The 13,116-nt window shown below is 45.0% G+C and overlaps 1 protein-coding gene across 7 annotated transcripts in view; it reads left to right on the plus strand.

Moving 5' to 3' along the window:
* The window catches only part of sash1a (SAM and SH3 domain containing 1a), a 274,948-nt gene that overhangs the window by 243,961 nt on the left and 17,871 nt on the right, over positions 1-13,116 (plus strand). For 5 of the 7 annotated variants that reach the window (XM_079526965.1, XM_079526964.1, XM_079526966.1 and 2 more), the window contains 7 exons: positions 350-485; positions 822-1,831; positions 4,496-4,570; positions 5,345-5,488; positions 6,472-6,604; positions 8,765-8,934; positions 10,286-10,495. In XM_079526965.1, coding sequence (XP_079383091.1) covers positions 350-485; positions 822-1,831; positions 4,496-4,570; positions 5,345-5,488; positions 6,472-6,604; positions 8,765-8,934; positions 10,286-10,495 — 1,878 coding nt within the window. The remainder of the gene's footprint in view (positions 1-349; positions 486-821; positions 1,832-4,495; positions 4,571-5,344; positions 5,489-6,471; positions 6,605-8,764; positions 8,935-10,285; positions 10,496-13,116) is intronic. The other 2 variants (XM_079526968.1, XM_079526970.1) reach the window with 1 other exon arrangement.

A 13,116-nucleotide genomic window follows, 5' to 3' on the forward strand; every position in this document is an offset into this window, starting at 1 on the left:
ACCAAGGGATACAAATTTCAGTGATGAATGAGCAGACAAAGTTGGAACTGGAACGCTATAAACCTGAAGCCGATAATGATCTTTGTGGAATGCTCTCTCCCGATTAGTGCTGTGGTATCCCACCAAGAAATGCATTTTATATTTATTAAAGATCTGGGGAGACGGGGAGACCCCTGCAACTGAACAAAACACTATACTGTAGCTATGTTTGATTTCAGAATAATATAGAACTATAACTTAAATTTAACAAATACATTTTAAGGAACCAAATTGATCACTTGCAGCATCCTAGGAAAGTTGTGTCATGGTTCAGTAGTTAATTTATCCTCTCTTTACCCTCTTCCACTAGTCTCGGGAACAGTCGGACGACGAACATTCCGAGGAATCGGTGAAATTCAAGCGGCTCCACAAGTTGGTCAACTCCACCCGCCGTGTCAGGAAGAAACTCATCAAGGTGGAGGAAGGCAAGAAACGTGGTTCCGAAGGTAAGAAACCTGTCCGAAATATATTATCATACATGCATATTTAACAAATGTTACTTAATTGGTTTGAACATATGGGTATTAATAATATTCACATTATAGCAGAATCACGCACAAAATATTTCTTGTAAAAAGATATTCTGTAAAAGCCTAAAACATGTCATCACGTGTCATCACTCATCATACAAATATTGTATAATTCACAATAGTTGTATGCCGACACATTTATATCACACAATTTTGGTAAACAAATCACATGATTGCACTTTGTTTTCTATTAATACCATGTCGTTCCACCATCAAGAGTCACAGATTGCCGTATATCGTTTCTTCTTGTAGATTCTCTGAGTCTGGAGGCGTCCCCCACCTGTGAGGACAACGCGGCTCTGTACACGGGGGTCCTGAAGAAGCCCCCTCTGGCGCAGGACGCCTCGCTGTCCTCGCTGCCCTCCCTCGCGCAGGACCAGCTGTCTGCGGACGGGGACACGGACAGCCTGACCACCTCCCCGTCCTCCAGCAGCCTGGACACCTGGTCGGGACACAAGTTGGTGAAGACTTTCAGTAAGTCCTCCAGCACCCACGGCCTCATCCGGCCCCCCAAGAGGAACCCCGCGTGCTCCTCCTCCCCCGGGGGCGGCATCGGGAGCTCCGTCGTCGCGGGCCTGGGCGGCAGCGGCTCCTCCATCTCGGAGCTTGAGAGCTGCGGACTGGACGACGAGGGGAAGCTGTCGCACTCCACGACCGACGGCGAGATGCGGAAGGCCCTGAGCTCCATCTCCCACGGGGTAAGTACCAACGAGAGCCTCTACGCCTTCTACGGCCTAACCAAACCCCGTCCCAAACCCCACGGCCAGTCCCGCCTCCTGGTCTCGCTGGACGACGGCCCCCACCAGGGCAGCCCCAAACACCAGCCGGCCGGCCGGCACCACGGCGGCTGGACGCACCGGAAGCCCGACCCCAACTACGCGTACTCCACCAAGCACCTGCTGTACCAGCGCTCGCGCAACACCAAAGCCCCCGCCTCCCCCCTGTCTGTCGTCACGCCGTCGTCCCCCGCCCGCTGCGACGTGGCCAAATCGAAGATGTTCGGAGGCGGGGGAGGGGGCTGGGCGTTCCCCTCTCGCAGCAGGCTGCGCGGTCGCACCGCGGTCAGCGAGCTGAACATCACCTATGTGGTGGAGCGGAGTCTGTACGGCCACCTCAACTGGGCACAGCTGGTCCGCCCGGTCACCCTGAGCCGCACCGAGCGCCGCTGTCTGCTGGAGGAGGACCGAGAAGCGGACAGGAAGTGGGCGGCTAGCGTGGACCGCTGCACCAAGCGCGTGCTGTTGCGCATCCAGCAGAAGTCTGTGAGTTCAAGCCCTTGGGGGTTCACCTCGTGTGAGCAGGAGGGCTCGGTGGACTTCAGAGTTGCAGAATAGCTCACGGAACTAGTAAGGCGAGGCGGCGGTGCATTGTGGCCTACCGCAGAGGGACAGGAAAGGTCAAACTCAACCTCTTTCTCATTTCAGCATCGTCTGCGTAGATACAAAAGAAAACGGAGTCTTTTCACACTAATGAGATAAGAACCATAGGCATTAAAAAAAGATTCCATAGTCCATTTCAAGAGCCAACCTCTTTCTCACAGAGCATACTAAATGACTTCCTCATAATGTCCTCTCTTAGGACCTTTAAACGAGGGCCTGTGGCATTGGACCCTTTTATTTTTTTATTTTAGGATGATATGAAATGGCGATGGACTATAATAGTGTCCCACTTTGGGAGTTAAGTAAGCCGCCGCAGAGTTTTTATAAATGTCACCTCCTTCAAACACACTCATGTATCGTACACACAAACACACACACACACACACACACACCCTTCCCCGCAGGAATAATGGGGGATGTGGTACAAGCTCTCACTCTCGCATTTCCTCTGTGCTCCACAAACACATAGTGTAGCCTCCTCGGGTTTTGAATGAACTGTAAACCTGTGTCCTCAATCACTGAGCTGTATTGTAAGTAAGTAAGTACTTAGCTGTATTGCTACGTTGCAGTGTCTGATGAATATAAAGATATACAGAGAAATGAAACTACAGATGCACACAGAGAAGTGGGCATATATGCAGGGAAAATAGAGTTAATGGCTTCATGACATCTCTTATCTTAAGCGTATTGTTATTTAGTAAGCTGTCCCAGCTTGTGCTGTATCTATATTAGTTTATACTAGTGACACCAGTTAGCAGGCGTGGCGATACAGGAGAGCTATTCTGCAGCGCTGAGGAGACCCGAGTCCAACCCTGTGCTGGTGAAATCTCCGGACGTCGTCACTCATCGATTTTTGAATCCACCCCATTCCGTTGTTGCTTTTCTATTCTCTTTGGAACATGCCTCTGTGGTTGCAAAATGTGATATATGGTGTGTATTATATATTTTTTTCTCTCTCTCTTTTTTTCCTTTTTTTTTTTTAACTTTCCTTACACTTTTCGTTGGAGGACACACATTTCTGGCTGCATGGTCATTTCATTGAGCATCACCATCATCTTGGAAGCCGTTTAGATTTTGGGGGTGGCTGTCTACTCCAAACTGCAGTTTACTGGGAAGACGCCATGTGGATGTGCAGCCGTTTGTTTGGACGACGTCTATTATGACGCATTCCATTATAACGGTTCTCTCAACGCCAAAACGTATCACGTGGAAGAACTTGGAATGGGGATGTTTGGAAGCTCCGTTGAGTAGATTTATTGGGTCTGCAGATGGCTTTTGAACCCGAAAGCCCTATTTTCAAAAAATAGCGAACATAGAAGATCGTCATGAGCTCTCATGAGGTTAATGTGGATCTGCTATTTGGGGTATTTTGGGGGGTGGACATTGAGTGGTTGTGTCAGTGACTGTGTCCCATTGTGAAACCGTGTGCTTTGGGGCAGATCTGTATGTGCTCATCTGGATGTGTTGAAATATGTCCTAGGCTATTTGTGGGAAACAATTATTCAGCCGAGGAAGCTTGCCAGATTGCCAGAGGTCAAAGCCTGCAATAAGAACCTTGATCCGCTCCCTCTCCCTCCCCCGCCACACCACCATGCAGTTCTACCACTGTCTTAATTATTTTCTTTGTACTTGACCTCCAAATGAGCCAACATGAGTATTATATATGTTGGCTCTCACTAATGTTCCTTGCTTCCCAAATAACAACACACTCATGTCTGAAAATACCTATGACAAGCGGATGACAACGCACAGCTCTTACAATTTTCTTTAGAACACAATGTTATTTCACTATATATCGTAAATGAACTGGCTACAACGGGCATTACACACGCACTGTAAAGTCACTCGGACCTATACGATGTGTGTGTGTCTCTGTACTAAACCCAATTACGTATTGCTCTTAATTAACCACAGGGGAAACATCGACGCTTGGCATATTCAACGTATGTTCACTCATAAAACACATAATTGAAAATATTCGCTCGGCCACATCAAGTGACTTCATTTAACTACCTTCACCATGTTCACAAGGGATCGCCAAGTAAAAAAAAATAACATGACTCACTGCCTAGTTTAAACATTGACTGCATACTCTGTAAAATCACCAATGGACGCTGACCTATTTGTGACTCTTAAGTGTACGAATGGACCCATATGGACCCATACAGGTCCATATGTGGATCCATTCGTACACTTCTCAGAGTTAAATTAACACACTCCTCCTTGGTCGATAACTCAAGCTAATTTGTCTGCGACTGCACAGCAACTCACAAACTTAAAAGGCAACCTCATATAACTCTTTTCATGTTACATCATGTCTGTTGCTTGTCCACAAATTCCATAATTAACGAGATGGTGTCACCCATATATAGTTTACCCATGCAGACCCATATGCTCATGTACATTAATCAAACGGTGTTGTGCCAAGCATGAATCATTGTAAAGCTGACTTCTCGCTGGGTGTGTGGCCGTTTGAATTGATGTCGTTTAATTTGGCTCGGTTGCTTCTGAGGCTGACCCCCTTGATTTGTCTTTTGACCCCTCCAGAGGACGTGCAGTTTCGGAGGATTCGACCTGTCCAACCGCTCGCTGCATGTGGTCAACGCAGGCTCGGAGCCCAACGTAAGTACTGTACTCTAAGCTTACACAGAATTTCCATTTTCCTCTTGGAACTTTTGACCTGTCCCTGTTTTGGGTATGTTATTACAGGTGAATCTTTTCAAATGTTTTAACGGTGCAGTAAAAGTGTCTTTTGTTGAAGCAAAGACATTTTGTTAAGTTAAAATCTATAGTCTGATAGTTATTAATTATTATAGAGGGTATGCCCATGCATAATGGCAAAGTGTATGGCAAATGTTGTTAATGTTGTTTAATACAACCAGATAGGACTTTTCTGTTTGGATGTATGGACTGTCAAGGCCAGAACTTCCGGGTATGATGATGATGTTTGAAAATGATGCATCTGACGTGATTGTGAGCTTGCAGATCGACTAGCTAACTCTATATTTGAAATACGGCTTAAGAACTCGGCTTTTAGCAGTGAGCCCAGTGTCTCTGGTGTCATGGACACTGGGCTCACTTACGTCCTGGACTACATGTTGTCTCAGTAAGACAGCCCTACCCCTATCCACAAGGAGGAGCAGTGCACCAAAGCATTATGGAAATTGTAGTCCAGGAAGTAAGTGAGCCCAGTGTCCATGCCATCAGAGACACTGGGCTCACTGCTAAAATCTAAAATATCTAAAACCACATATTACACACATAAAGACCCCCAGGAAAGTGTTCTAAGTGTCCCTTTAACTCTCGTCATTGTGTTCCATCCCCTCTGTTGTCATGTCATCTTTCTTCCCCTCTCCCGAACTTTATTTTACCCCCCCCCTGTTACCCCCCTGTCAGAATAAAGAGCAGGAGGCCATATACAGAGAGGTGGTCAAGTCCCCCGCCACGTCTCGTATCTCGCTGGGCAAGAAGGTCAAGTCGGTCAAGGAGACCATGCGGAAACGCATGTCGAAGAAATACAGCAGCTCCTTGTCCGAGCAGGTAAATAATGTTTCGCCGTTGGTTTGTTGAACTGAACGTCTATGCAGCAGTTGCATTCCATTTCCCCCACTTTTCACAGCAGCGAGCCACATGCAGAATGTAGCAGACATTAGAGCTGTTGTTGAGACTCCAAACATTTCACAGGATGTTTCTCACTGGATGCCACGTCTTCTGTTCAGTCCACGGGCTCTCAGCCTGTGAGTGGGTGGGAGTGTATTTGTGTTAGCTACAGAGTAAACATGGAGCACTTAAACGCAAGTGTGGACACACGCGTACAGATGTTTCGCAAAATGTTGACACACACACACACACACACACACACACACACACACACACACACACACACACACACACACACACACACACACACACACACACACACACACTCAGCTGTCCTCACTTTAGACTGGTCTCTCCCTGGGCTCATGGTGTGCAGGGTGGAGTGTGTGTTGGATTCTGAGATCATGGAGTGATGCAAGCCTCCCCTGGGCAATCTCTTAAGAAAGGGAGACTTGATTTTGAGACTTGAGTGTTCTTGCGCTGTCCGTTTGTCTCTGTCCCTGTGTTATCCTGTGTGTCTGCTGCACAAACACATGTAGTGTGTACACTACAGTATACAGTAAATGCGTCTCCATGACTGCATTGGCCTCTTTTCTTGGCATTTGGCTTCCCGTCTCGTCTCGAGTCTCACTGCCAGAGCAAAACAAAACATTAACTGCCATGCCATAATGTGCTGATTATTTTGTAAGCCACAGTGACACCTAGTGGTTCATTGAAATTTTGCCGTTATGTGAACTAAAAATTGTTTTCCTGAGTGATGATGGGCTTTTGAGCGGGCTAATGAATTCTACATTTCTCTCTTCCTTTTCCCCTTATCCCCCCCCCCCCCCCCTCCAAATCTCCTGCATTACTCCCCCATGTTCCTCCTCCTCTTCAATGTCCCTCTGGTGTCTCCCTCTCGCCCTCTCCTTCCTGCCTTCCAGTCCAGCCCAGATGCTGCTCCTGGTTCCCCTCAGTCTCCCCAGCCAGACACCGACTCCCTGGAGAAACCCAAGCTCAAGGCCGGGGGGTCCGTGGAGAGCCTGAGGAGCTCGCTCAGTGGACAGAGTTCCATGAGTAAGTGATGACAGTCATGACACTGTTGATTTTTGACAGCAACTTTTAGATTTTGAGTTTCAGTCATGGTCTTTATGAATAAAGTTCCATTTAGTTTTTGTCACCTTTCAGTCATCTGATTTTTTTTTAGTTTTAGTTGATTAAATATAATGTACCGTAAAACTACAGTTGATTTAGTCTAAAAAAACAAAAAAAAAACAGAAAATACACTGGCATAGAGCCCTGAGGGACTCTCTTCAATCACGTATCGGGCTTATGTGGTTAATATATTTTCAGGAAAAAAATGGTGACACAAGCCCTGTTTTGGGGAGCCTGATGTTGACAGTACACATGGTGGAACACTAGATGGAGCTCTCACAACATGCAAGCAATCACCTTCTATTTTGCTCACATTTTCCATGGATGTGTGACTTAACCACTATTTACTTCGTTGAGTATGAATAGGCCTTTACTAGCCTCCTCCCTTTTTCCCACTAAATATCATAAGATTTTAGTCGACTAAATCCACAGTTGATTTAGTCGACTAAAATGTATTTTGGCGGGCCTTGATGCCCTCGTAATGACATGCTGAAAATAGCCGATCTACAAGATCTTGTACATTGGCTATTTTCAGTCCCTTCCTAACATTTTAGTTTTTTTTTAATTTGTTGACAACATTTTCAATATATTTAGTTTTAGTCATCATAGCTTAGTTTTCCATTTAGTTTTCGTTAGTGAAAAAAGGTAGTCGACGAAAAAATATTCGTCATAGTATTCGTCGACGAAATCAACACTGGTTCAAGTGGTAGTAAAATGACATGAATTCCAAATGTGAATACGGCTCCACGTTATTATCACAAAGACACGTGCAATTCCCCGTGATAATTAACGTCTAGTCACCAACAGGGCCTGTTTCAGTGTGATCACTACTTTTCTGGTCTACCAAGTTGTCAGAATGTCATTAGAACTCACTGAAGCTTGTACAAAGTCACGCTGTGTAATAATACGAGTTCAGGGTAAAGTCTGTGAAAATGTAGCCTGCTTAACTGATAAGGCTGCTGAGACACACACACACACACACACACACACGTGTCACACACACACACGCACGCGAGCGCACAGTCGCACACTTACACCTTCTCACAGACAGACAGACAGACAGAGAGACAGACAGACATAAAGTAATGATTAGATGCAAAGACTGGTCTCTCATTCCAACTAGTGCCGTGATTACAGCCTCCTCTCATCCTGGAGACTATGATGAATTATCCACTTGCTGCCCTCATATTTCATCTCAGCCCCAATAACCACAAACGACTGGCGCTAAATGGTCGGTCATTTGACTCCTACATTTTCAATTGGTGCACTAGTGTGCATAGAAGGGCAATTAATTGAACCTTTTTCAGTCGTCCATGTTCATTGCTTCGACGAGACCATTTGTGACCAGATTTGACTGAGAGACTGCCATCGCGCAAATTACAGCTTTTCACCAGAGGAGAAAAACCTTTTTTCTTTTTTTTTTTCCTCAAAATGAGTTGATAGCACAGGCAGACTCTTCACATACTAGAGCATGTCTGAAATAAGTGTCAGAGCTGAAATCGACATGTAAATATGAAATAAATGCTTAAACATGTAGCTAGATGTAATGTTAGAGAACACAGAAGTGAACCTTTCAAGCCTGTTTTCTCAACTCGCTGTTTTCTGCAAGACATTACTCTATAAACCATATCTCCAAAACTGGTGGGTCAAACTGAACAACCAATATGTCAATTTGAAGCTATGATTCCCTGCTTTCATATGCCATGAAAAAACGAAAATCCAAAAAAATCCAATGGCAGTCCCTCAGTCAAATTTAGTCACATTTGATGAGTCCAGGGAGAGTAAATGGTGGATTCAAACAGTGGTGGGGGAAAAAGTACTCAAATGTTTTACTTAAGTAAAAGTATCAATACTGCCATGAAGAAATACTGTGTTGCGTCGCATCGCGACACATTGTGAGCTTGTAGATCGGCTACTTTCAAATGGCCGAAATTGTGCTGAAGTGTTTTGTAATTATGATCAAAATAACCAGTACCCAAAGTTTTCAACTGATTGATATTTGGATATTTGGATCCGAGATGTAGTGGAAGTAAAATGATTGAAAATTGGAAATACTCAAGTAAAGTGTGTGTGCGTGTGTAGGCGGTCAGACGGTCAGCACCACAGACTCGTCGGCCAGCAACAGGGAGAGTGTGAAGTCTGAGGACGGTGACGATGAGGAGCCAGCCTACAGGGGTCCGTTCTGTGGCCGTGCCCGCGTCCACACCGACTTCACCCCCAGCCCCTACGACTCCGACTCCCTCAAGCTGAAGGTAAGCTCGCTTCATCAACACCACCCGTCACAATCAGAAGCAGAGGCAGCTTTATTGTAGCGAGGAGATGCGCACACCGTTTTAAAAGCTCCCAAAGTAATTTATTGAAGACAGAGCGGACAAAGAAATACAACGTTTGTGCGGATCTCCTCTCTCCTTTCTCAGTCTTTTTTTTGGATCCTGCACCCGTTGGAATTTTCGGATGTGCGTGCACCTCTTGACCATTTCAGCTTTATTGTAGCCCCCTGGCATGGTCAGACTGATGTCACTGTGTGAAGATTTATTTCAAACAGATTCCAACATCACAGCAAAAAAAAAAAAAGTCTCACTTTAAATAGTGGGCTCTGATTGGTCACCCACAACTCTGGGGTGAGCGAAATGTAATTCAAACCGAGGAGTGCCAGACCGATCTCCCCAGGGATTTTATTTATTTTTTGTAGCAAGGAAAAAATAAAGTTTGAGCAAAGCTTTTACCACAAACTGTACAAGTAAAGGATGTATGGGTCCTCCTCATACGCGTTCTCAATATTATTGTGCCAATATTCTCATGTGCTTTTTTTTGTAATTATTTCTCAATATTGACAAGCGTTTGCTACAAAACTGTACAGCTAAAACAGTTTGTTTTATCTTTTTACCACAAACTGTACAAGTAACGGTTGTACACGTCTATACACTCACTCGGTCACATCCACAGAACTACTGGCATTGATAACTTAAAGATGTTTCCTCCCCTCATCTGCTCCCCAGACATGTCTAAAGTATGTTACCGTGTGGAGTATGGATGGTAAAGAATAAAAGAATATGTTTGACTTCTCCGTGGAAGGGTTTCTTTGAGCGCACCTAAACGTTGTATTTTACAGCTCCACATTCATACAGTATAGATACTGTGACTGTATGTGTATTTACTGTACACACAGCCTTAAATGTTGCGCCACCCCTTATCCCTAAACCTATTTGCCATTTTTTACAATTTTGAACAACGTTTTAAAATAGTTCAAATTGCCGTTCTACAAGCTCACAACGTGTCGATGTAGATCGGCTAGTTGAACTATTTTAAAATGTTTTTCAAAATAGTAAAAAAATGGCAAATAAGTTTAGGTATAAGGGATAAGGGGTGGTGAAAGATAGGGCCCACGGTGTATATACTCTTGAGCGCAAACATTTTCATGTCTGAGACTTGCCCCGACCTGCCGCCGACGACAAGTGCTCAATGGCATTTCTAAGGAAACAACCGTGTTTCTTATTAAGTTTCTCCGTTGACACTTCTCTATACCTCGTGCCAAGCAGGAAGTCTTCTTGAGTAGCAATCGGTCTTGTCTTTTGTCCTGCTCACATCTCCTTGGTCCTGCAGCGTGGCGATGTGATCGACATCATCAGCAAGCCACCCATGGGGACGTGGATGGGACTGCTCAACAACAAGGTGGGCACCTTCAAGTTCATCTATGTGGACGTGCTGAGCGACGAGGAGGAGAAGCCCAAGAGGCCCGTGAGGAGGAGGAGGAAGGGCAGACAACCCAAGCCCACCTCCGTGGAGGACCTGCTGGAACGCATCAATCTCAAGGTCGGTGAACAACCAGAAATGATGCATATAGTAAATCCCTAAATGCTTGTTGCACGCTGCTAGAGGAGAGGATGGTGGGGTGTTGTTGTTGGGGTATTTTGCACATACTGTATCTGGAACTTGTCCTCTACATTTACCCATCCGAACTATTAGGAGAAGTGGATACTATTCAGCACCTGGGAGTGGTTGGGGATCAGTGTCTTACTCAAGGACACTTCAACACTACTAAACCTGGAGGGGATATCGTACCCGGGGGACCGGTTCCACTCCCAGATGGCCAAGATTACCTCCTGAGCCACATGCCAGCAGAATTTTAGAATAATCTCTAGTGGTTGTCTCTGAATTCTGTGGCAGATTACCCTTTTGACAAGTAGATGGGCTAAAGCAAACTTGTTATGTTGTACGTAGATACATAAAGTTACAACACGTGATCCCGGGGCCAGCACACGCTCTGGTCGCAAAACATACGATGTTTGACATCACGCATAAACATTATCACCCACATTCGCACACCCAGATCGTGACAAGTCGCCGTGTCTTTCAATTAAACCTACATGTAGCCGTGCACTTCATAACATTTCCTCCCACACGACAAGCCAGTCCTGTTTTATCTCTGAGCGCTGAGATTAAAGACCTAGAGGCTCTGCCACCAGTCGAGGACAGAGCAGCGCCACGGCCAGGTATTGATGTTACATCACCGGTGACGTCCTAGAGCAGTGGTGGGCAACTGGCGGCCCGGGGGCCACATGCGGCCCCCACCTTCACTTAATGCGGCCCTCAGGTTAATGGCAGAATACTGATATAATATTGGTTTCAGCTGTTTACAATTCCACAACATGCTTTAATTACTTCAGTCTAAATTAGTAGCTCAATGCTTCAACACTCGTATAATTAAAGGCATTTGATTTCAATTCGAATATAGCAAAAATAGCCGATCTACAAGCTCAAAACGTGTCGCAGCGCGACACGTTTTGAGCTTGTAGATCGGCTATTTTTGCTACGACTAATATATGGCCCTCTGGAGTGAGTGTGGAAATATAGTGGCCCTCTCCATCGTCAAAGTTGCCCACCCCTGTCCTAGAGTCTTTATTAGAAGGTCCGAGACCACAAGCAGAGTGGAAGTTTAGATGTGCATCAAAGCATTCTCCTTCATCACAGTCACCGCCAGAGTCTAGGAGTGGGAGGGCTAGACTAAACATGCTTTGCCATTCCGTGGAGCACGCCAATTTAATTTTAATTGATTGATTGAATTATCCGCGTATAGAGGGTATGCACGTGACATCATCATCAAACCCGGAAGTTATGCAGGAATGCCTACTGAGTGGCAAAAAACTACTTTCTGGCCTTGACAACCCATGCATCCATACAGAAAAGTCCTATCTGATTGCATTAAACAACATTAAACTCACATTTGCATGTTGCTTTCCCACGCGATGTGCCATTCACTTTAAGCATGCGCATACCCTCTATTACCTGCCATTTAAAAAATACTGCGTAAGCTTGCATGACGGCTAATTTCGTCAACAAACAACATACCAACATAAGTATGATTGTCATAAATCACACGGTTGGGGTATAAAGCCGAGGCAACAGCACGTGAATTATTCTATTAATTGGTATAACTATTCCATCTTGGTTCCTTTTGTCTACTCATACTAACAGCTGTAAATTTTGGAATACCGAGAAGGATTTCCATGCACTCGTCTCCCTCTTCGTGGGATGTCCTTGACATGCCGCTGTCTGCAATTATGACCACACACACCCTTTGTGTCCGCCTTTGTAAACCTCTGCATGCTTCGGATCTTTTGGCCGTCGCTGGTTTCGTAGCGTGTTTGGACGCCGTGTTGGCCGGAGGGCGAACGATGCTGTGGAAGAGACGTTGTTTGTGTTAGCCGGTGGTCCTTTGTTTGCAGTGGTGTAAAGTAACTAAGTACATTTACTTAAGTACTGTACCTAAGTACAATTCTGAGGTATTTGTACTTTACTTGAGTCTTAACAATTTCCAATACTTTTACTTCTACTCCTCTGCATCTCAGAGGCAAACATTTTACTTTTACTCCACTACATTTATTTGAAAACTTACTAGTTACTTTGGAGATTTTCAAAAGATTTCTTTTACACATTTTAAACTTGTGAAATGGGACATTCTGCAATATGAGCACCTTTACTTTTAGTACTTTAAGTACATTTTGATGCCGATACTTTTGTACTTTTACTTGGGTACGTTTTGAATACAGGATACATACATACTTCTACTTGTAATGGAGTATATCTACATTGCAGTATTGATACTTTTACTACATTGGAGTGCTTTTCCCCCACCACTGCCTGTGTGTTTGTGTTAGCCGGTGGTCCTTTTGTTTGGCCCCTTCATTATGCTAACCAGAAAGAGAGCAGTAGAACGCACGGTGCTGCTCCACAGCGTACACTGTGCCGTTGTGTAATTGACGGTCTGTCTCGCTGGTGACACGCTGTCTGTGTGTTCCTTCTCCAAGGTTCCAGAAGAACGCGTTATAGTGTCTATTCTGAGGGGAAAAACCAATTCACACTGATGATGATAGTGAACGATAGTGTCATCTAGTTAGATATTTTGAGTCTGATTTTCTTTTCTTCTTTAGGCG

Source organism: Electrona antarctica (genome assembly GCF_951216825.1).
Source record: "Electrona antarctica genome assembly, chromosome: 17".
Classification (NCBI taxonomy): domain Eukaryota; kingdom Metazoa; phylum Chordata; class Actinopteri; order Myctophiformes; family Myctophidae; genus Electrona; species Electrona antarctica.